The sequence below is a fragment of the Eulemur rufifrons genome, chromosome 15 (assembly GCF_041146395.1).
Source record: "Eulemur rufifrons isolate Redbay chromosome 15, OSU_ERuf_1, whole genome shotgun sequence".
NCBI classification, from domain to species: Eukaryota; Metazoa; Chordata; class Mammalia; order Primates; family Lemuridae; genus Eulemur; species Eulemur rufifrons.
Window position 1 is genome coordinate 92,245,426 of NC_090997.1, and position 22,863 is coordinate 92,268,288.

At 34.4% G+C, this 22,863-nt stretch overlaps 1 protein-coding gene across 6 annotated transcripts in view; it reads left to right on the forward strand.

Moving 5' to 3' along the window:
• ADGB (androglobin) overlaps positions 1-22,863 on the forward strand; it is a 131,352-nt gene that overhangs the window by 36,269 nt on the left and 72,220 nt on the right. For 5 of the 6 annotated variants that reach the window (XM_069488834.1, XM_069488829.1, XM_069488833.1 and 2 more), the window contains exons 6-10: positions 1,250-1,389; positions 3,632-3,718; positions 6,946-7,193; positions 9,897-10,025; positions 20,827-20,921. In XM_069488834.1, the coding sequence (XP_069344935.1) occupies positions 1,250-1,389; positions 3,632-3,718; positions 6,946-7,193; positions 9,897-10,025; positions 20,827-20,921 (699 nt within the window). The remainder of the gene's footprint in view (positions 1-1,249; positions 1,390-3,631; positions 3,719-6,945; positions 7,194-9,896; positions 10,026-20,826; positions 20,922-22,863) is intronic. The other variant, XM_069488831.1, reaches the window with a different exon arrangement.

The following is a 22,863-nucleotide window of genomic DNA, read 5'->3' on the forward strand; positions in this document are numbered from 1 at the left end:
TCAAATTTTCCATCATCCCAAACAGAAAGTCTATACCCATTAAACAATAGCTTCCCATTTTCTCCTCCTCCAAGCCCTTGGTAACTTCTTTCTCTCTCTATGAACTTGCCTTTTTTCGGTACTTCAAAGAAGTGGAACAATACAGTATTTTTCCTTTTGCATCTGGCTTACTTCTCTGTGTATTCTTTTTGGCATTTATTTGAAATTAGAGGAGGGTATGGCTAAATACCTGTGCTTTTAACTCTGTCTTGCTCTGCATCATCTATTAAGGAAGAAAGAAGAAGACATATAAGACATATAAGACAAGAAGACATAAAGAAGAAGACATTGTTCTTATCTACCTGGGAAAAATATGCTGTTCCTTAACTCTTAAGTTCAAATGTCACTTTCTTGTAAAGACTTCCTCCAGCACAATTAATCATACTTTGCTGTTTGGTCCTAGGGCACTTTGAACACATTGTAGTTTATGTTGTTTGCCTATGTCCCTTCACCCACTAGACCATAAGTAATTTAATGGTATAGGCCATTGTTATGCAGATCTTTGGATTCATAATGCTTGACATAATCACTGAAAATATTTTTTGGCAAAGGAATGAGTTCATAATAGAACTTAGCATATAAGAACAAAGTAAAAGAGAAAGTCTTTATTTGAGTTCACAATCATTAATGTTAACATTTGTTTCATGCTTTTAATTATGAAGTAATATGCATACAGGTAAATACATAATGATTTTATTAAATAAGATATTAATTCACTTCATGTAAAAAATTAAATCTTTAATTAAGAGTAGAAGTAATATGGGAATTAGAAGTGTATGATCAGTGAGCACATATCAGGATTAGCAATAATTACTGAAGTTATATTTGGAGAATTTGTATTATGACTCTATAAAGTTATTTAATTATGTCCAGGCTTATCCATGATTGCCTAATGTTTTGATCCTGCTATTTGAAACATGTTAATTTACTGCATTATGTAGGAGGAGACACCCAGGCATTTACTCACAAGATCTCATAAATAGGACAGTATTGAAAAAGATACGGATATACTGTAATTATAGCAAATAAAATGATAAGCTGAAATGCTCAACCAGAATAGTATTGAAAATCATTATGTCATATTTAAATGTTGAGATGCTAAAATATAATTATAAAACAGTAAATAGTAATGCCAGCAGTGTAAAATAATCTATCAGAGAAAATATTATAAATTATTAACAGTATTACATTTCTTTCTTCTTATTTTTAGGGTTGCTGGAGAAAGATAACTATTGATGACTTTCTGCCCTTTGATGAAGATAACAATCTATTGCTTCCAGCTACAACCTATGAATTTGAACTCTGGCCAATGCTTTTGTCTAAAGCTATCATTAAGCTGGCAAATGTTGAGTAAGTAGTGAGAAATTATCACTCACTTATATAAAAAAAGGCAAACAGCATCAACTGTACATCCATATGCATAGTTTAATTTTTTAAAAATCAATTAAAAGAGAACTTCCTGCCAAATAATGTAAACTTTCCAGAATATAAACAAATGTGCCAAAGCCACTGATTTGACATATTGGGTTAACCAACAATAAGACAAAATTTCCCCAAGAAAAAATACACAAAATTATTCTATATTTAATTCTTTCTTATTATCAATAAAAAGCTGATCATGAAAAATAATGTTTCAGCTTAAGGAGAGAAAAAAATGTTTTGTATGGGAAAAATATTGGTTCATCTAAATACTTAATAACATGTATTAGAATCCAGTTAAGGTTTTAAATTCTGTACGTGTAGCAATAAATTAATAATCTTGAAAAACATGAACTCTTCTGAAGGATGTTAATGTGTTCCTCATGTTTTTGGTAACATCGATCACGAATTCATGATGAAAACTACTCACATTTCCTTTGCTATTCTTACAAAATCTATTTGTGTTGTATATTCCTTCATGACTTGTGCACCAACATATATGAGACACGTCTGCTGTGTTCTATTTTTCTTGGCTTCCATTTCCAGAAGCAAGCAGTCATTCCCTCCTAGGCCAAGCCATGCAAAAAAAGCTTAGATGCTTGAATTGGAAATGCATGGCAACTTTATGGGATTGCTGTGCAGAATTCTCACATTGACTGCACGGGCCTGGATTTTATACCCTTCCGCCTTCTGCAGTGTGTCATAGCCTCTCTATACTCAGCAGAACACACCCACGTGCTTTAACAGACTTGTCAGCCATTGGCTCAGAGCTCAGCATCCCTCCCCTGTAAACATTGCAGTGTCAATCAGAAGCCAGTTCTGCTTTGTGTGGATTTCTTTTGGCTCAGCTTCCTTTTTCTCTCCCAAGGCTACAAAACAAAAACAACCACTCCTACTGCCATCCTCTTCAACTCTTTTTTCTTACCAGCCCTCAATTTCCTATTGGGAATTTGTTTCACCCAGCTTTCAGCCCTTAATTGCAATGATTTTTATGAAAACACAGCCCAGATCTTTTTAGGTAGCTGAATATCACTAAATATTCACACAGGCAGCAATTATGTTTGTTTATTTGGAAAATGAAATGTTCCTAATGTTTGTATTTCTCAGACCTAACTTAGAATTCTGAGAATTCGAGCTGCAAGACCAGTGAAGCATTGAATACATGACCCGGATAATTGGAGTGGCATTTTGTCTTTCTTAAAGCTATAGTTCAGTAGAATTTTATAGCAACATGAATAATAGAGTTATTATTATTATTAAAAATCCAGCTTGGAATAAAGGACCATGCTAAATGTAATACATTTCATAGGATTTCTGGTGAAAACCTGCCTTACATGGTACAATTTATATTTTTCTATAAAGTCTTTCCAGATTTCATAGAATATGGTGGTTATTTTCATATGAGGTTGGGCTTACTACATTTAAAAAATGAGTACCTGGTAGTTATTTGAATATAAATGTGAGATATGCAAAGAAAAGAGCAGTATTTCTATGAGATTTGCTAAGTCACTTCATAAATATAATTATCCAAAGAGGAATTTAGACTAGACTGTAAACTATCCCAACATAAATTTGTTATCTTTGAGGTATGTGGACACATAGAAATTCATAATTCATAAACAAAACCAATGCATATTTATAAATAATGGAATATGTGACTAAGTAAGATTTCTTTCTGAAGACAAGGACATGTGTGTTGGCCAATGCCATGAACACCACCGTTGACACACGATTGATGGAAGCTGTGACTCCTGGATGGAAGGGAGATAGGGCATTTCTGTGTATAAATGTAAGTGACCTAATCACCCCAGGAAAAAAAATAAAAGGACTAAATGAGAATAGCGACATTTGGTTAATGCAACCTCGTTTGACTTTATGCTACGCTGGCAGGCTATGACAGATGTTTCTAGTTTCTCTGTGGTTGTCTGAGGATTTCTAATGCTCACCTTGACCTGTCATAGGCAGGACTGATTTAATTTGCAGCCTTGCAGGCATCTTAAAATAATTACTGAAATCATATAACGACAAAAAACACTGTTCTATTTTAAAATACATTTAAATATATTCTTATATTAGTTATGTATATGTTATAAGTACTTTTATATAAGTTCTTACATATATTTCTGTGTTATCAAATTTTGGTAACTGTAGCATTGTGGATTTGCTTTTTCAGCATCCACGTAGCAGAGAGGAGAGAACTGGGAGAGTTCACGGTTATTCATGCTCTCACAGGGTGGTTACCAGAAGTCATTTCTCTTCAGTAAGTTTGACCACTAAGTTGCTCATATCTATTTTTTTCTTTCATGATTTCTTTAAAATATCCTTAGTCATTACAAAAATTTCAAAAAAAGGCCATGTTTTACAAAATGTTTGGGAAAATAACATTTATATAACATAAATTCCTTGGGAATTTCAAGGTAAGCTCTGTTTCCTTATATAGGGAAGAGTGACCCTCATACGTTCTTAGTTCTGACCCTGTAACAAAAGACAAACTAACAGGAAAAAACAAACAGAAGTTTATTAACATGTATATTTACCATGTACACGGGATACACCCAGGGAATAAGTAGTTCTCAAAGAGACGGCTTTGAATTCCAGCTTATATAGCATCTTCAACAAAGAATAGCACATTTTTAGAGAGGTGACCAAAGGAAAAGGACTTTGAGTTTCTGCAGGTGACGACATGTGGGAAGGCAAATAAATGATAGATAAAGGCTAGTTAATAAAGCTTGTTAATGCAGATTCCTCTGGTACCTCGTTCAGGTAATAGAGTCCAGAGCTGTCTTCAGTGGTTAACGTTCATTCTCCATGGTAGAAGCCAGGGGGTGAAGGGCCGGGTACCTTTTTGTCATTATAAATCTGTGTCCTACTTTTAGGCAGATAGAGGGAGGGCAGAGAGCTTCCTTGTGTCTCCTTTTTCTTAATTGCCTTCAGCTCAACAATCCTTCATATTTTGGGGCGGCATATGCTAATCTCCCACACTCTCATATATTATGAATTTAATCCTGACTTACAAATATTAAAACAATAGTAATTATTTATTATGGTAAAATATACACTGATTTATCTTTATAAGTATACAGCTATCACATGTATTTCAATACAGAAACATAAAAGCAGCTTTTAATGAACCACACGTATTAGGAAATGATCATAATAAAACACCTACTATCCATCAGGTATTTTAATATATTATCCCTAATTTTAAAACCACAGTCTTGAAAGGATTCTCTCATTTAATTATCCAAGTGACCCCATCAACCAGGTTGGTGTGTCAGAAAAAGTAGCTGATGTGTGGTAGAAACATAATTAGGGAAAATTTCCTTCTTGTCTCTAATAACTTTCATTAGATTATTTAATATTATCTGGAAATATGTATGGTGATTAATAATCAACCTTTGGAAACAGAGAAAAGTATAAAGAAGAAGAAATGAGGCTGAATCAGATAATCAAATTTATCCATTTTCCTCTAAATACAACTAGAAAGTAAAAGAAGGATACACTGATCTGCTGTGTCATGATTTTCAGGATTTTTCTTCTGAATGTTCTGCCACATCAATCAAGTATTTTAAATTATAATTTTACTATAAAATTTAAAAGCAGATTAACATATATATATAATTTTAAATGAAAAGGATGTCATAAAGCAATATATAAATTATTGTCAAGAAATGTTTAAGTTGAAAAATGGGAAGCAGTGGTCATCTGCCAAGGGTGCAGGGAAGAGTTGGGGAAGGCGTGGAGGAAGTTGAGACCAGACTGATGAAAAGGAAGGAGAGGAGCATGGAAGGCAGGAGAACAAGGTGAGCAAAGGTATGTGGTTCGTTCAGGAGTGGATGTTTCTGTTACTAAGGATTCGAGTGTGTAGAAAAATTGGCCCAGTGGTGTTGACGGTTTTATGGAAGTCAGGGAGAATTAGTGTTTCAAACTTGTGTTAACGACTGAATTTTTCCACGTGAAATTCGCATAGGGTGAAAATGTGTTTTGTGGCAACTCCAACAGACAGCTCCTTCCCTTCTACTCTCCCATGTGAGCACCAAAGGGAGACACTGCTCTATTTTGCAATTGTTGATCTTGCCTCTTCTGTTTTCCTACACTTACTAAAGTTTTGCTTTTGAAAATCAAAAAAGAATCCTAATCCAAAAAAGAATCTCCTAATTTTCTGATTTTCCATATAACAGAATTACAGTCAATGAGGTCTCTGAGTGGAAATTAGAAATCTGAAAATCTCAAACAGAGAAATGACTCTTCTGTTGGCACATTTCTCTGATACGTGGTTCATCTGTGAATATAGCACTGTAACCCCACCTTTCAGCCTAATTGTCCAAGAAGTTACATAGTCTCCTTCTGTGGTCTTTGAATATGTCTTTTCCATAGTGTAGCATTTTTTATATTGTAGATGAGGGGTGAAAAAAAAAAACATGGGTTTTTGGATTCAGAAAGTTCTGTTTGAATTTTGACTCTATTATTTACTATAATTTCCAACCTCTTAAACCTCAATTAAGATTGTACTACCTATGTTGAAGAGCGTTTGTGGGATCAAATGCAAAATAGCATGCACTGAAGGCTCTCTGTCTGCTGGGTACCTGTGGTCCAGCGATGGCTGGGAGGCAGTTCACGTGCTAGAGCAAATCACAGATGCACAAGGAAACCAATTATTGTTTACACGCCCCCAGTCCAACTCTCTTACTTGCCTCAGAGAAAATCTTAATGAATGAGTTGTTGGTACACACCGTCTTTATCTCCTCATCTTCCTGTCTCTTCTCATATGACTCTTTGTCTTTCCTTGTCCACTGCACCAGGGAAACAACTCTTCTTAAGGGCAACAAAGACCTTAATGTTGTCAAATCCAGTGGTCACTTTTCTTGCCCCTTTTACTTGCATCCTAGTGTTGGATGCTGCTGAACAACTCTTGCCTTTTGGAACACTTGATTCACTGAGTGTCCACAGAGCACAGCACACTCTCCAGGTTTTTCTCCTATCTTATTTTCTGCTCTTTCTCAGCCTCCATGGATAATTCCTCATCCATTGCACATATACTAAATGATGGTGTGTAACAAGGCTCCTGTCCCATGACTTTAAATCACAAGCTATTTGTCAAAGAATTTCAAGTTTATATCTCCATGTCTAAGAATCGTTCCCTGAACTCTAGATTGTATTTATATACAATTGCCTAAATTATTAATATATAGCTATATGGATGTCAAAAATGTATCTCTAACACAGAATATCCAGAAAGGAACTCTTGAATCTCAATCTTCCAAACCTGCCCCTTTCCTAGAACACCTCAGCTCAGTACATTGCATCACCATCCACCTATTTAATACTTAGTTACTCAAGCTAAAGAGAAAACTAAGTCATCCTTGATCACTCATTTTCCTCACCTCTCACATGTAATCTCTCACTGAGCTTTGTCTTGATGTGAATTAAAAAAAAATTAACAAAAATCATCATTTAGAAATTAATGTCAATGTGTTTTCTCTTAAGCCCAGGATATGTGGACAAAGTGTGGGAGCTCTTGAAAGAAATATTGCCTGAGTTTAAGCTGTCAGATGAGGCCAGTTCTGAGAGCAAAACAACAGTAGTAGACATCAAATTAAAAGAAGCAGGGAAAGAAGTGAAGGACAGCAAAGAAGGCAAGGAGGGAAAAGAAGTGAAAGACGGGAAGGAATTCAAACCTGAAGGTTCCTTGACAACACTGAAAAGTCTAGAAAAAAGTGACAAACTTCCAAAGGGTAAGTAAGACATTTTACATCACAATGTTATTCAATGTGGACAGTGAATATAAATGATTTACAATTGTTGTTGAATTGTTCTAATGATTCTTTTTTGTCATTATCATTTCTTAAGTGTTGGTGGAAATGGCCAAGTAATCATATCTTTCTCTTCTAGGACTTTAGAACTTATAATGATGTTTACTATATGATAATTACTATTCCATAGTTTGCTTTCTTTAAAAATCAAAAGCAATGCTGTACTTTGATGCTGCTAAATTAATGCAGTATTAATTCAGGACGAAACATTAAGTTCTCAATTTCCATCAAACACCTCTTTCTCCTATTTAAGAAGTAAAAAATGGTAAGAGTTGGCAAAGATGATTTGTAGAATGCTGAGTTTCAAAACTGGTTAGATTGTGGTACCTATTAGAAGAGATCACAAAATGATTTTGAACATACTGAATTTGAAGTGGTTTTAAGACAATCAAGTATGGTTTTCATGTTAGGAGTCCCAAACTGGTGATATGCATTTGGCAGTCCTGGACAAATGCATGCAAAATTAAACTACGAATGATATTTCCCAATGGGACAGTATAGAGTGAGGAGACTTCAGAGGTTGAGACTGAGTCTTGAAGAAGCTAAACAAATATTTGAGAGATTGGTACAGAATGATCAGCTGCTGAAGAAGACTAAGGAGTGGCCAGAGAAGCAGGGAAAACAACAGCAGAGCATTTTGGCATTGAAGTCAAAGAGAAAAAGTGTTTTAAGAATCATAGATTGAGTAAAATATTGAGAAATAAACTTCAATAATAACTTAAATTTCTCCATCAGATTTCATAATATGGAGGTCACTGGCCACTTGAGAGTGATGGGGGTGGAAGATATATTGGAGAGGGGTAAGAATTAAGTGGGAAATAAAACAATGTATAAACAATTCTGTCAGAAGCTTGACCTTGAAGAACAGGAGAGCTGCAAAGTAGAAGCTGATAGAGAATAACGTGGAACCCAAACAGGATATATATTTGTTAATTTAATGAGGGAGAATTGAGTATTTTTAAGTGATGATTGGGAAGATCCAGCTGAGATGACAGAAACAGTGTAAATTTTCTGAGAAGGCAGAAGGAGCAGGATCCATAGGCTAGTTGGAGGGATTGGCCCAACCCAGGGGGAGTGATGGCACCTCCATTCCAACAGGTTGGCACATGTCATGGGCAGATGGATACAGGTATAGGTAGGTGAGCAGATTTGGTAGGAGAAGATGAGAATTTCTGACAAAAGCCTTCTATTTTCTCTGTTTATAGACAGTCTAGCTGTGAGCTGAGAGTGAGGTGGAGGTGGAAGATGTAGATTCTCACGGAGATTTAAAATAGATGTGGCAAGGTTTGCAGAACGAGGGGAGGATTATCTCCAGCAGAATTCTGCTGCCAATTTTATTCGGAGTGGGGGTTTGCCAGATGGGTGGGATGAAATGTCAGAGGAGCAACACTTATTTAGGGTGTTGGCAAAAAAACATTTTGGTAAGCACTGTTGTACACTATCCAAATTTCTATGTGAAACAGTTTAATTTTTTCTATTTATAATTTTTATTTTAGTTATATTATTTATAAAACATAAACTCTGAATAGGAGTTTGAAGGCTTTTAAAGTCCTATTTTAAAATTATACGTGAAATCACATATTGCTACCCAAGATTAGTTTTATTGGATTAAGTTACTATATATAGAAAATCTATAAAATAAAATTCTGATAATAAACTATTTTTTGCACCTAAGTTTCCCAGTTAAATGCCTCATCCTGTTTAAAGTTATAGTTATCTCTACTTGTGTATCTAACGTAAATGTTAAATCTATTGCAAAAGCTAAGATATGAAACAACTTTACTTTGGAGGCTAAGGAATATCATAACTAGTTAATGTCACAGTTTTAATTTATGCAAATTTAAAAAATTGAACCACCTGACCAATGATGATTACGTATTTATCAGATAATGCGGAGAATGAAATGGTAGAATTCTAAAATTTCTGATTCAGAATTAAAAGAGATTTATTAGGGATAAAAATGTTGAGAGAAATTGTTTAAAATTGAAGGAAGGCATGTTTCAATAAAAATATCTGTGTGCATATATATATATTTATACATACACACACACACGCACACACACGAATGGGAATTCAACTGATGAGGATAATTCCGGGTACAAGGGCTTTATTACCCAAGCCGTGTTGGCAATATTATGCCGGTTTGTGGTTGCTGGTTGGATTCCAGGCCCTGCAAGAAGATATTTTGGAAACAGAAAACTGTGCTTTCTTCAAATGGAGGCTCCAAATAAGGAAAATCTGAGAGGGGTCCACATTTAGGGCTCAATTTTCAGTACATGCTTTGCTATTTTTTGGTTTTGTTTTTAAATGAGAAAATCAGCCTGACACTATAATTTTACATAAATGAAATATAGTCAAATAATCATCTCCATGAAACAAATTTTATGTAGTCGGTAATAAATAATACTGCATTTCTTTCACAGTACATGTCAATTTTCAAAGTCTTTTTCTGGCTTTATTGTGATGTTTCTAATTAGAGGGAATTGAGTTTTAGGGAAATTGTAGTTATAGTTTTACGTTTAAGTAATACTATTTTTCCCTGCCCCCCCAACACAATGAGTGAATAAGAAACATAGTTTGAGGTTTTCTGGTTAAAAGATTTACTGAGATTTTTTAATATGTCAGAGAAAGCAGATGCAAAAGACTACGGGAAGAAGCGGAATAAAGATGGAGAAAAGGAAAAATTCAAATTGTCACTTCATGGTTCAAGACCCTCATCAGATGTGCAATATTCTGTGCAGTCTCTATCAGATTGTAAGTTCTTGGTCTCTTAGAATAATAGCTATGTTAGTTGTTTCTTAAAATGCTGGAAAACGCTGGAACATAGAGATATATTTTCTCTTTTGAAATAACTGAATAAGCTTGTTCAGGGTTGTCCATCGATGCTGGGCCCTCAGATGAGTGTGTGTGTTGGGACAAGGTCCAGCATATGACCCAGGAGCCAGGTTGTCCGAGTTCCTATGGTGCAACAGTCACAGGAGACGTGCCCACATGTACAGGCGGCTTCTGCTTAGTTGTTTTCAGGTATTTCTCTGAAAAATACTCAGAGTTTAAACTTATCATCCAAATCCAAGTAAATTCACAGTTACTTGCTTAAGTAGTTAGATGCCAGCCACTAAATGGAACAAAAATGGACACCTGGCTCCTTGCTCACAGTGGACCTGCAGCTCTTTTACTGTGTTTTAGAAAATAACTATGAGGCTGGAGTCTCCAGGAGTAGTTGTCTGTTTATATCATGATTCTAACAACCACACATTTTTGTGAGTCACATTGTGACTGGGTAGACATGGGTCTATTTATAATAATCCGAGTGTATAAAGGTCAAATCTTTTTAGTGAAAATACTTGGGTTTCTGTGTCTTTTATCTAACATCATATTGGAGATCCATTATTTTAGTTCATGTCTGTCCAATTTGGACTCACAAATTGTCACTAAAAACCCCTGGGCCAGTGCATTTTGTCCCATGTATCACCTAAAACAGTCTAGATATAGTAGCCTCTTAAAAAATGGTATCAAGTTGAAGGAAGATATATGCTATAAAAAAAACTACCCCTCAGACTATCCCAGAGGAAGATTGGAATATCTCTTTCAAGACTTTATAATCCCAACATCAGGTCATCTATCTTGGTGCTTCCAAAGTATAGGTTATAATTTTCATATCATCCTTCATTACACAGTTGAAAATATATTCTTTTACCTCTGGCACTGTGCTTTATCCGGTTTATTTTTATTTTATCTTTTTTCTTAATGTATTATGATGATTTGTAGGAGGACATTTTAATAATCACACCTTTTTCATTTTATTGAAACAAGTCTGCTGACATGGGTAGAGAAAAGAGGCACTAGTCATATTTTTAATTGTATATTAAAAATTGTCTTCTTGTCTTCTTGTATTTATGCCTTAAGCATATTTTTTAATAGTGGGCAATATCACATTATCAAAGTTACTGACAATTCTTCAACTTTGTGAAAAGGGCTAAAACTTTCTCTGAGTTTCTTCCTTTGTGAAAATAAAGGTAATGGTGCCTTTTTTTCCTGCTGAACTCATAGATAAGGTTAATCTCAACATACAGAATGTGGTTCAAAATTTGGACTGTGGAGTCAAACTGCCTGAGCTCAGGTATCTGCTCCAACACTGAGTGTATGAGTATCAGGCAAGGGACTGAGCCTCTTCTGACTCAGGATCTCTCTCTGTAAATCAGCATGATGGTATCTGGGAGGGTTCTTGTGAGAATTAAGTGATAAAGCCCAGGTAAAGTGCTTAGCACTTGTTGATAGAGCATACTTATACTTACTGCTAAAGCCTTTGTTAATTCTGAAGCCTTTGTTAATTTTTAAGATTTTTTTTCATTTTGTTATTTTCAAAGTATGTGTATTTATTTAGGTACACTAGCTGCCATAACTAACCAATGGTTCAAACAGCATATATATTTCATTCTCAATTATTAATTCATAAAATCTAAGCCTAGTGTTAATGATTGGCAGGAAGCTCTTTTCTAAATGGTATTTGAGATCCATGCTCCTTCCCTCTTATGGCTCTAATACCTTTAGTACGTGAATTCTAAAGTTCTATGCCAATGGGAAGGGAAAAGAGCTTGGAGAATTTCAGGGGCAAAACTTTTAAGGACAAAAATAGCTGTATAATATATCACTTCTGCTCACATTCTATTGACTACAATTCAGTCCTATGGCCACACTTAACTGTAAAGGAAGTTGGAAAATACAATTTGTCTGAATGATCAGGAGAAAGAGGAAACCATTTGGTGAACAATGATCAATCTCTGCCACATTCTGCTTCTCTGATCACCAAATATCCATGTCATTCTTCTTCCCACATATATTATATATTCACCACTTACCAAGCGTTCCAACCCAAATTACCATCTAGAAATTGCATCAAGTTCAAAGTCGAGTATCTCCAAGTCATGTACATGCAGACACGTGCGAAAACCCACACCCACATGTATCCACTTCCATCTCTAATGCACTGTTGAAGAGGGAGAGAATAGCTGCAATATCATCTCCCACTCATAAAAGGAAAGAATAGGAGACACATTGTAGTTATTGAAGATTAGCAATTCTTAAATTCTACTGAGCAGGCCCTGTGAAGAACTTTGTCCTAGCATAGAGCGGAAATTCTTTGGCACTGATTCTACTCTCTTGGAGGAACTCCAAATTAAGAAGTGTAAAGTGAGTTTACGAACCCAGCGATTATTGCTTCAGAGTTCACCCCACTACCTACTATATTATAGCTCCTCTCAATATCTATAGACATTACCAACTTTAAAAGTTGTTGAAAACTTTTATTTTCTAAACAGCTAAATTTAAAATGTAACTTAAGAAAAGACTTATATACCAATTATGACATTAATTAGAAATACTTAAGTTCTAGAAGAATGAATAACTCAGACCTTTCCAATATCTGAGAAAAAAAAAAGAATTACCGGAAATATTAAAGACTTGAGTTGCAATTAACTTGTTAACTACAAAATAACTTAGAATTTCTCTCTTAGAAATAGTACATAAATTCTAAGTTATTTTGTAGTTAGTAAGTTAGTTGCAAAAATAGTTCAGTAATATGGTAACTTTAAAAAAATTGTTTCAAAAGAGCAAAAATCAATAATGTTCAAATATGATTCAGTGGAATATTAAGGTTGAATATTTTCTGACCATGAGAAAAACTAGGAGCTCCTGACAATTTCCTCCTCTTCCTGGAACACAGTTATGCTGTACTTCCCCAGACTGTCATGAAGTAAGACATGGCCTTGTGCCTAAGCTCTAGCCCAGAGGATACCAAGAGAAGTGACACGTGCCACTTCTAAACTGACCCATAAAGTGCTCTCGTGTGCAATTCCGCTTTTGCTAGCTTGATGCTGTTGAGAGCACAGTGTTAAAGACGGCAGAGCCAACAAGGATGGAAAGAGCAAAAATTTGTGAATCACTACTCAGATCTGCCTGCTGATCAGGAATTTTCATTTTGTACTTTATATGAATAAAAAGAAATTAATATCCTGATTAGGTCATATATTTTTGAGTGTAGCATCTAGAATTACCTAATGATACATTAACTGCCATTAACTACCGCCAGAAGTAGAGTACTAACAAGCAGCTGAAAATATGTGGCAGTTCTTAGTGGCAGGGTGGCAGACAGAAGAAATAGGTATCTCAAGCTTGAGGAAACCTGGAGATCTATCTAACACCACAGCAAAACATTTAGTAAAACTAGAACCTGTGACAATATATAAGGCAACCACGCAGTCAGTGAGCCTGAATTTCTACAGTAAGTGGTTGAATGTCTACCACTGTAGACAGTGTTAGTTTGTAGTATCTGCTGTTAGCAAGGTATTTCAAATAAACTTGAGCCCAGACCAGAATTGTCTTTCTAAAATAAGTGAAAAAAAAAAAAGAGAGAAGTTTCACATACCACAGAACTTAAGAGACTCTTAAGAGAGAACTTAAGAAGACTTTTTCTTGACTACAATTAATTTGAAGTAAGACTTAAAAAGGATTTCATAACAAAGGTCCAGTAAAACTTTTTAAACAACGTATCTGGTTGTGTCAAAGATTGTTAGAGTGTGGCCTCCTTGTTGCAGATATCTTCAAAGTGATCTATCTCCAGGAGGCAAAGAAATAAATTAGCCTTGCTAATTATGCCCAAGAAAGAATTGAGCATGAGGAACTGACTCTAAACACATAGATTAGAAGCCTACTAATTTTTTAAAGGACTTGTACTAAGAAATTATGAGCCTGGTTTAAAAAGTCTTTTAAGCTTTGTATCACGTCTTGGACCTGCAAACATTTTCTAACAGGAAGTGGGCTAGAAAGCATGTGGACAACATCCTCTTTAAATATTGCCACAGAGAATAATAGACAGCAAAAAATTTCCAGAAAGACTAGTTATCACTTTATACTTTACACCTTACACTTAACTGTATACCTTGGACATGTTTTTGAATCTGTCTGTAACTAACTTTACTGACCCGAAAAATGCTGTTAATAATAGAATTTATGTCTTAGGGTTTATTTGAGAACTGACTCAGCACGGAGTAAGCCTTCAATGAAAGTTAGCCGTTCTAAGAAATTGACATAGCATCACATCTGAAAAAAAGATTTATAATCTTTAACAAATATCTCTCATGAATTTGTAGTAGCCTTATAGTAATTTGGGGTTAGTCTCACTCTGAATTAGCATTTCAGGTGGCAGAAATTGTTAATTGTTAAGACTGTAAATGTTTAACATAAAGTGAAATCAATGATTAAAGTGGTATTTAAGTAATTTTACATATTTTGTAGCAGAGTCTTCTGAAATACGCTTCTAGGAAACAAAAATAGCTGTATCACATGTAAAAATGAGACATCTAAATCATACCAATGTGTCAAAACTCTCTTTCAGGCAATAAAATACATATAATTAATACAGCAGTTGGAGGCCATATAAGACTCATAAATATTGTAGAAAATGCAAGGCAGTTTTAGAGATTATGATTTTAGATGTCATCTCATTATCCCGGTGTGGATCTTTTTTTTTCCTTAAATTTCTTCCTCTATTATTGGACTTGATTGTATGCAGCTGCACTAATTCAATGACGAGCTGCTCCAACATCTGGAAAGATAGATAAGGAAATCCCCTGGTTTGGGTCATTGGTAGTTCACTGAAAGACAGCGAACCCCTGGATTCAAACATTTGTCTTCAAGATATCCTAAAAACACTCTTCATATCTAATAAAATAAGAAAGCATTATGAGTGTTCTTATTTTGCAGAATCAGACAACATATTTACAAAGGGTAATGAACCAAATATCGTTTGAGACCTTTCCCAAATTTTATATTTTTTGAATGACAGAGTTTTAGAATCTTATGAAAATTCTGAACCTTCTCTATTTTTCAAAATACTTAATGCTATGGCTTGAATGTGCCTGACAAAGTTTATGTGTTAGAAATTTGATCCCCAATGGAACAGTTGTTAGAAATTTGATCCCCAATGCAGCAGTGTTGGGAGGTGGGGCCTAATGAGAGGTGATTAGGCTGTGAAGGTGGAATGAATGAAGAATTAATGCCATTATCAAGGGAGTAAGTTAGTTATTGAAAGAGTGGGTTCAGTATAAAAGGGGGTGTTTGGCCCCCTTTTCTCTCTTTCTCAACCTCTCTCACCCACAGCCAAAAGGCCTTCACCAAATGCTGGCACCTTGATCTTCAACTTTCCACCCTTCAGAATGGGGAGGAAATAAACTTCTGTTCTTTATAAATTACCCAGTCTCTAGCGTTTTGAGGAAACTCCATACTGTTTTTCGTAGTGGCTGTACTAATTTGCATTCCTACCAATAGTGTGCAAGCGTTCTCTTTATATTCTCGCCAGCATTCATCATTGCCTGTCTGTAGGATAAAAGCCATTTTAACTGGGGTGAAATGATATCTCATTGTACCTTTGCTTTGCATTTCTCTGATGATTAGTGATATTGAGTATTTTGTTGTATATCTGTTTGCTATTTGTATTCCTTCTTTTGAGAACTGTGTATTTATATCTTTTGCCTATTGTTGAATTGGATTATTTGATTTTTTCCTATTGAGTTGTTTGAGATACTTATATATTCTGATTATTAATCTCTTGTCCAATGGGTAGTTTGCAAATATTTTCTCTCATTTTGTGGGTTGTTCCTTCACTTTGTCGATTGTTTCCTTTGCTGCGCAGAAGCTTCTTAGCTTGATGTGATCCCATTTGTGCATTTTTACTTTGGTTACCTGTGCTTTTAAGGTATTACTCAAGAAATATTTGTCTAGACTGATGTCCTAGAGTGTTTCACCAGTGATCCACCAATCTCACTACTGGGTATCTATCCAAAAGAAAGGAAATCAATATATCGAAGTGATATCTGCACTCCCATGTTTATTGCAATACTATTCATAATAGCTAACATGTGGTATCAACCTAAGTTTCCATCAGTGGATGAATGGATAAAGAAAATATGGTACATGTACACAATGGAATATTATTCAACCATAAAAAAGGATGAAATCCTGTCATTTATAACGACATGGATAGAACTGGAGAACATTATGTTAAGTGAAATAAGCTGGGCAGAGAAAGACAGATATCACCTGTTCTCACTCATATGTGGTAGCTAAAATAAATGAAGTCATGGAGACAGAGAGTAGCGTGATGATTGCCAGAGGCAGGGAAGGGTAGTGGGGAGAAGGGGATAAAGAGGAAATGGTTAAAGGGTACAAAAATACAGTCAGATAGAATTTACTAGATTTTGTAGTCAGTAGCAAAATAGAGTGACTATAGTCAAAAACAATTTATTATATATTTTAAAATAACTAAAATAGCAGAATTGGAATGTTCCTAACACAGAGAAATGATAAATGCTTTAGGTGATAGATACCCCAGTTACCCTGATTTGATCATTACACACTATAAGTCTGTATCAAAACACTACATGTACCCCATAAATATGTACAACTATTATATATCCAAAATAATTAAAAATAATAAAAATTTACCGAGTCTCAGGTATTTTGTTATAGCACACAGAACAGACTGAGACATTTAGTATGCACACATATGCGCAGTGTTTTATTTGATACTTCATGGAGTTACTGGGCCCCTGAGTCCCATTTATAAGATGAATAAAACTCTATTTTATATCACATTGCTAGCCACATTTTACAGGTTGATATTTAGCTGACAGCACCAGCATAGTAATATCAATGTTTATAACCAACTTCTATTGTAATTGGTTCATGTCCATGACATATCACTTATTAAATTAAAAATTAAAAATTAAAATTAAATTAAAAATTAAATTAAAAATCCACCTCTGACTACACAGTGGTGTTTTTCTTTAAAAAAATTTAAAATTAAATATTGCAATACCATATAAAATGTTTGATTAGCATCAGTCAGCCCTGAGATAATGTGTGCAAACTACTTATCACAGTGACTCATATCAGAAAATAATCTCAGTAAATGCAAATTCTTCTTTGTCTTTGCTCTCACCTTTTTTATCATTATATGCAATCCATGTAATATATATTGCATATGTAATTAATATGACATTACATAATATTCCAGTGACTATATTTCTAACAAAAAAAATGTCCATTAACCATTATCTCCACCAGGTGAGAATATAGCGAGAAGGCAGCCATCTGCAAGAGAGCCCTAACCAGGAACAGAATCAGCTGGCACCCTCATGCCAAAAAAATAGCCATTAAGACTCCATTGTCTGGGGGAAAATATTTGCAAACTATATATTCAATGTGAGGGTCAATAGCTAAAATGTATAAAGAATTCATACAACTCAATAACAACAAACCCAAATAACACGATTAAAAAATGGGCAAAGAATCTCAATAGATATTTTTCCAAAGAAGATATACAAATGGCCTATGGGTATATGAAAAGGTAGTCAACATAACTAATCACCAGAGAAATGCAAGTCAAAACCACAATGAGACATCCCCTCACACCCGTTAGGATGGTTATTATCAAAAAGACAAGACTGCAAGTGTTGGCAAGGATGTGGAGAAAAATGAACCTGTACACTGTGTAAATTAACACAGCCATTATGGATGTTCCTCAAAAGATCAAAAGTAGAACTACCATATGACCCAGCAATGCCACTACTGGGTATATATCTAAAGGTAATGAAATCAGTATCCTGAAGAGATACCTGTACCCTCATGTTCATTGCAGCGCTGTTCTCAACAGCCAAGATATGCAAACAACTTACATGTTCATTGATGTATGAATGAATAAAAAAATTATTATATATACACAATCAATGGAACATTACTCAGCCTTAAAACAGAAGGAAACCCATTTGTGAAAATGTGGATGAACTTGGAGGACAAGTGAAATAAACCAGATACAGAAAAATAAAAATGCATGGTATCACCTATCCCTGGAATCTAGGACAGTCAAACTGAGAGAAACAGAGAGTAAAATGGTGGTTGCCAAGGACTTATTTTCTAAGCTAAATCTAATTAAAATACTAAAATCAATCCTACTTTAAGCCAGCAATTTCCAGGGCATATTCCAAAGACTATGTATTCATTGAGATATTAATAGGTGTTATATTGAAAACCAAGTAGAGGATGAAACATGGGAGAGAATGTTATTCTTTGATAATTTATTTTTTGTTAACTATGGGACTTCTTCACCTTTGGACCATTTAGAACCCCCCCAAAACAATCTTGTTGGATTTATAGTTCAGGAAAGACATTTTAGGAAAAACTGCCTTAAGCCATTCATTCCTTGATTTGTTCTTTCAACAAAAATGATCAAGTGCCTTTCACGTTCCATGATCTTACTGTTTTATCACTGGATCCATATTGCCATCCCCCTGTTGTCCAAGACTTAGTTGTTATTCTTTCCACTTCTGGATCCATCGAAGGAGCTCTTTATGGTAGATTTCTTTAACATGAAAGGCTGGTTATCTAAACACATTGTATTTATGTGCAGGCAATACCAGCCAGCCATTCATATCTAATCCACTCTGTTATTTGCCTCACTAATAACTGTTTCCATTTTAACTCACTACCCTCAAGTGATGCCCAAAACTTTGCTTTTTCTGGTCAATCAATCCCAGGCTGCTCAAGATATCACAACCATGTGTTTAATTTTTCTACTTTCTATATTTCCAGTTTTGTTGTCTACAAATGTTTAAAATGATTACCATTGGTTTCCTTATGCTTTTGCTAAAATCAAAGTACCATAGGACTGGAAGAAGCAGGGGTGTGTGTTTAACATCTGGAACTTCAGCCGATTTTCTCAAAGAGAGACTAATCCTTCTTAGTAGCCAGACTTAGAGCAGAGCCCTCACTCTTCCTTCCTCCACCTCACCTTTTGTACATTCCTAAGATGCAGAGGGCCAGCTGGTTAATCTTGAACCTGGAAAATACCTGGAAAGAACATTTAATCTCTTCCCTTTCTTTGAGTGGAAAGTTCTGCAGATAGATGAGAAACTGTAAAATTTAACCATTTCAATATTTATCAGTCATCATTGTTAGGAACTTCCTCCACATAATTAGCTTTCATCTCTCACCCGAGGCCTAGAGACATTTCTTAATCTTTCTTTTGACTAGAGGACTTATGGGAGGGCTTTGACTGGATTGATCAGTGAGCAAAGTAACTGGACTATAATTTGCTGGCCATTGCTAACCAGGGTCACTCTGGTTCAATGTGGGTGCATCTAATGGTTTTATTTGATGATAGAAGCACATGAGAAGTATTTTTGTTCATATTCATTCTTTTTAAGAGGAATAATTATTTTGTTACATCTTTGATCTTCAGATCATTAGTCAGATTTTAAAACATACTATTTCATGCAAGGTCCTTTGTGGAATAAACCAAATTGTTAATTCAGCCTCTGCACAGAAACACCTTAAAAGTCAGTTGGAGAGACAACATCCATAGACTTAAGATGATAACTATCATCATCAAACAAAGATAGCATAGGTAAATAAGTAGTATAGGAAAAAGGTGACCAATATGTGTTAGCAAGGTCTGTGAGAAATGTACAAAGTTTAATTTTTAACCTTAAAAATATGTTTCTATAAGTTTGCCATATTTCACATCTTCATTTAAGAGAGATACTGAGCTGATACCTAATTTATATTTTGTGGCCCTAAAAGCATTCTTTTGTAAATATATTATCTAATATAGTTAATTGTAAATATGTAAGTTAGAGAAAGAATAAAACAAAATTCTTATTAAAAATAAAAGGAAGAGACTAAAATAAATTGACTTCTATTGGTTTGTCCAGAATGTTTGTAGAACAAAAGAATACTGAATCAAACATAGTAATTTCAGGGGTGTTAAGAAAAACGTGAGGGCAGGTGTGGTGGCACACACCTACAACCCCAGTATTTTGGGAGGCCAGAGTGGGAGGATTGCTTGAGGCCAGGAGTTTGAGAACAGCCTGGGCAACATAGTGAGACTCTGTCTCTATTTAAAAAAAAAAAAAAAAGACAAAGAAAAAAGGAAAAATTTGAACAAACAGATAAGCAATGTTCAAAAGCAAATTCTACCAGCATTAAACCTTTCAAAATAAATTACTTATGCTTTCTATCTTCATGTAAGGATTCATTGTATTTATGTTTTATTTCTTTTTGAAATGACATACAATGAAAGTCCTGGACTTTCTTTAAGTTCAAAATAGAATAAAGATTCTATCTACGAAAGCAAAGAAGTGCCTCAATTTAAAAATCGTTCCTTTTGGACATCCTCATTTGTGAACCATTCTATGCTATATTGACTAATAACTGTGTTTGTATGATAAATCTTTTGTGGTTAGGCAAAATAATGTCGAGTAATTAAATAGCGCTATTGTGAACTTAAAACTAATGAGAATCAATAAAACAGGTACATATTTGAGATTTAACATTTTAATTAAATGTTAAATCATAAATCTTCATGAATTCATTTTGAATCATTTATGTATTTTTCACCAGCAAGATAAGTTCACTAAGGAATTTGAAAAATTTGGGATGACCTATTCAGAGACCCATTTATGATATAATTTTTATGACACAAAATATGTTTGTTTTACAGGTTCTTCAGCAATACAATCCCCTCATATGGTCGTTTATGCTACCTTTACACCTCTCTATTTGTTTGAAAACAAGATCTTTGCATTAGAGAAGATGGTAAGCAGTCAAGTCCAGGAAATACAATGTCATTTATGTTAATTGTGCATGCGTGTGTGTGTGTGTGTGTGTGTGTGTGTGTGTTGTAGAAGGTGCACCAGAATTTAATTAAAATTCTATCCCTGGATTTCATTTCCCTTGTATTTAAAACTAAGTACTTGACCTAAGGGACCTGGCATATCCAAAATTATCTTAGATTATTGCAATAGTTCTATCTAATTATTAAAAAAGAAAAAATATATAGTCATATTTAATTTTTGTAGGTCCTTATATTATATACAAAAGGAAAGATATAAAATTTATATTTTTTCAGTGAAACTCATGGAAATCATTTCTATATAATAATTAATGACCTTCCCATAAATTGGCCACACATATATTTTTAACGTAAGGTTATTTAAATGAATTCACCCTCAGGCTGGAGATCCACTGCTGTGATCTTCCTTGTATCATAAAATAATATAAAATAAATCATCATTGATTTTTGTATTATAAATTTAACAAATTATAGAAAATTTAGAAAATGTAGTCAAAGGGAATACAGTTAAAATATTCATAGTATAAGTGGTTGGTCATAGGCAATATTAACATTTTGGCATATATCTTTTGATTTTTCTTCTATATGTTCATTCTGTGTTTGTATGTGTATACTTTTTTTACAGAGTGAAATCATACTTTATGTTCCATTTGGAAACCAGCTCTTCACTTAACAATATCTTATTAACATTTTTTCACGGTGTTAAGTTTTAGTCAATATATGTTTAACAGTTGCATAGTATTTATGCACTTTCATAATTTTTTAAGCTATCTTGTGTTCTTGGACAGAAAAACAACTTTTCTCCTTCCCTTATAATGGTAAAGTTCATCAAATTACTAAGCAACTTATTTAGACAAATTCCCTATCCATTTGGTGCTTTCTGGATCCTAACCCTGTTTGGAGACATTCGATATCTAGCACTTTATTGCTAGGATTTCAGATTCTGACATCACTACATTAAAGTATAAGACTAGATGATGCAGGGATATAATTACATATAAATGTTCATGTGGTTAATTAGAAAAAGCTGAGTTTTAAAACTTCAGTAGAAATTAGCTTGAAATGTAAATATTCCGATTGGATGATTGTTAGACTTTACTATGTGCATTACATTTGTCTCTTAGATTATTCCCAGGGGGCATAATGTTATCATTTGTCCTCTTCTTCTCTTTTTTTTTCTTTCTTCTCCCTTTTATTAAGATAGAAATCATTCCTTCCTGCAAAAATCTACCAAATAGGAGCGATCACACTATAAAGGGGATAGGATATAATGTACCATCATGAATATAGAGATTATGGCAGTTTCACTAATTTTAATCCAAAATTAAATAATATTAGCTATGGGTAAGTAGAAGAAACAGTAATTTAAACTGGATCTTAAAATCAGGAACATTCAACAATCCAAGTGTGTATCTAAAGCATCTTCCAAATTGAGCCTCTTGTTGAGATTAGGGCTGGCCTTCTCATCTCTGATTTTTTTTTTTTTTTAACCTCTTTACATGCCACTGGCCAAGGCACTGTCTCAGATATTCCAGAGAGTAAAGACTAACTCACAGGGCTGCTAAAGAGCACCAGCCATGCTTTGTGGAGTGCCGTGGCCTCGTGTCTTAGCAGTACTCACACTCCTTTTAAAACCACAAAATGAAAGCATAGGATGAATGTATTATAAAAAGAAACCTGTACAAGATAATCCACTTGAACCTTTGGTGTTCCTACTGAGAAACTAAGATTTCAACACAAAGTTAGTTTTGAATTTAAAAGGTTAATTAAAGACTAAAACTTCACATCTGTTTATTCATTGGTTAATTTGACAGATGTTTATTAATTATGTAATATATGCTAAACAATGTGGTATGTTCTGAGGGTTTGCAAGCAAATAGACTAAAGTGTGTTCGAAGCAAAGAG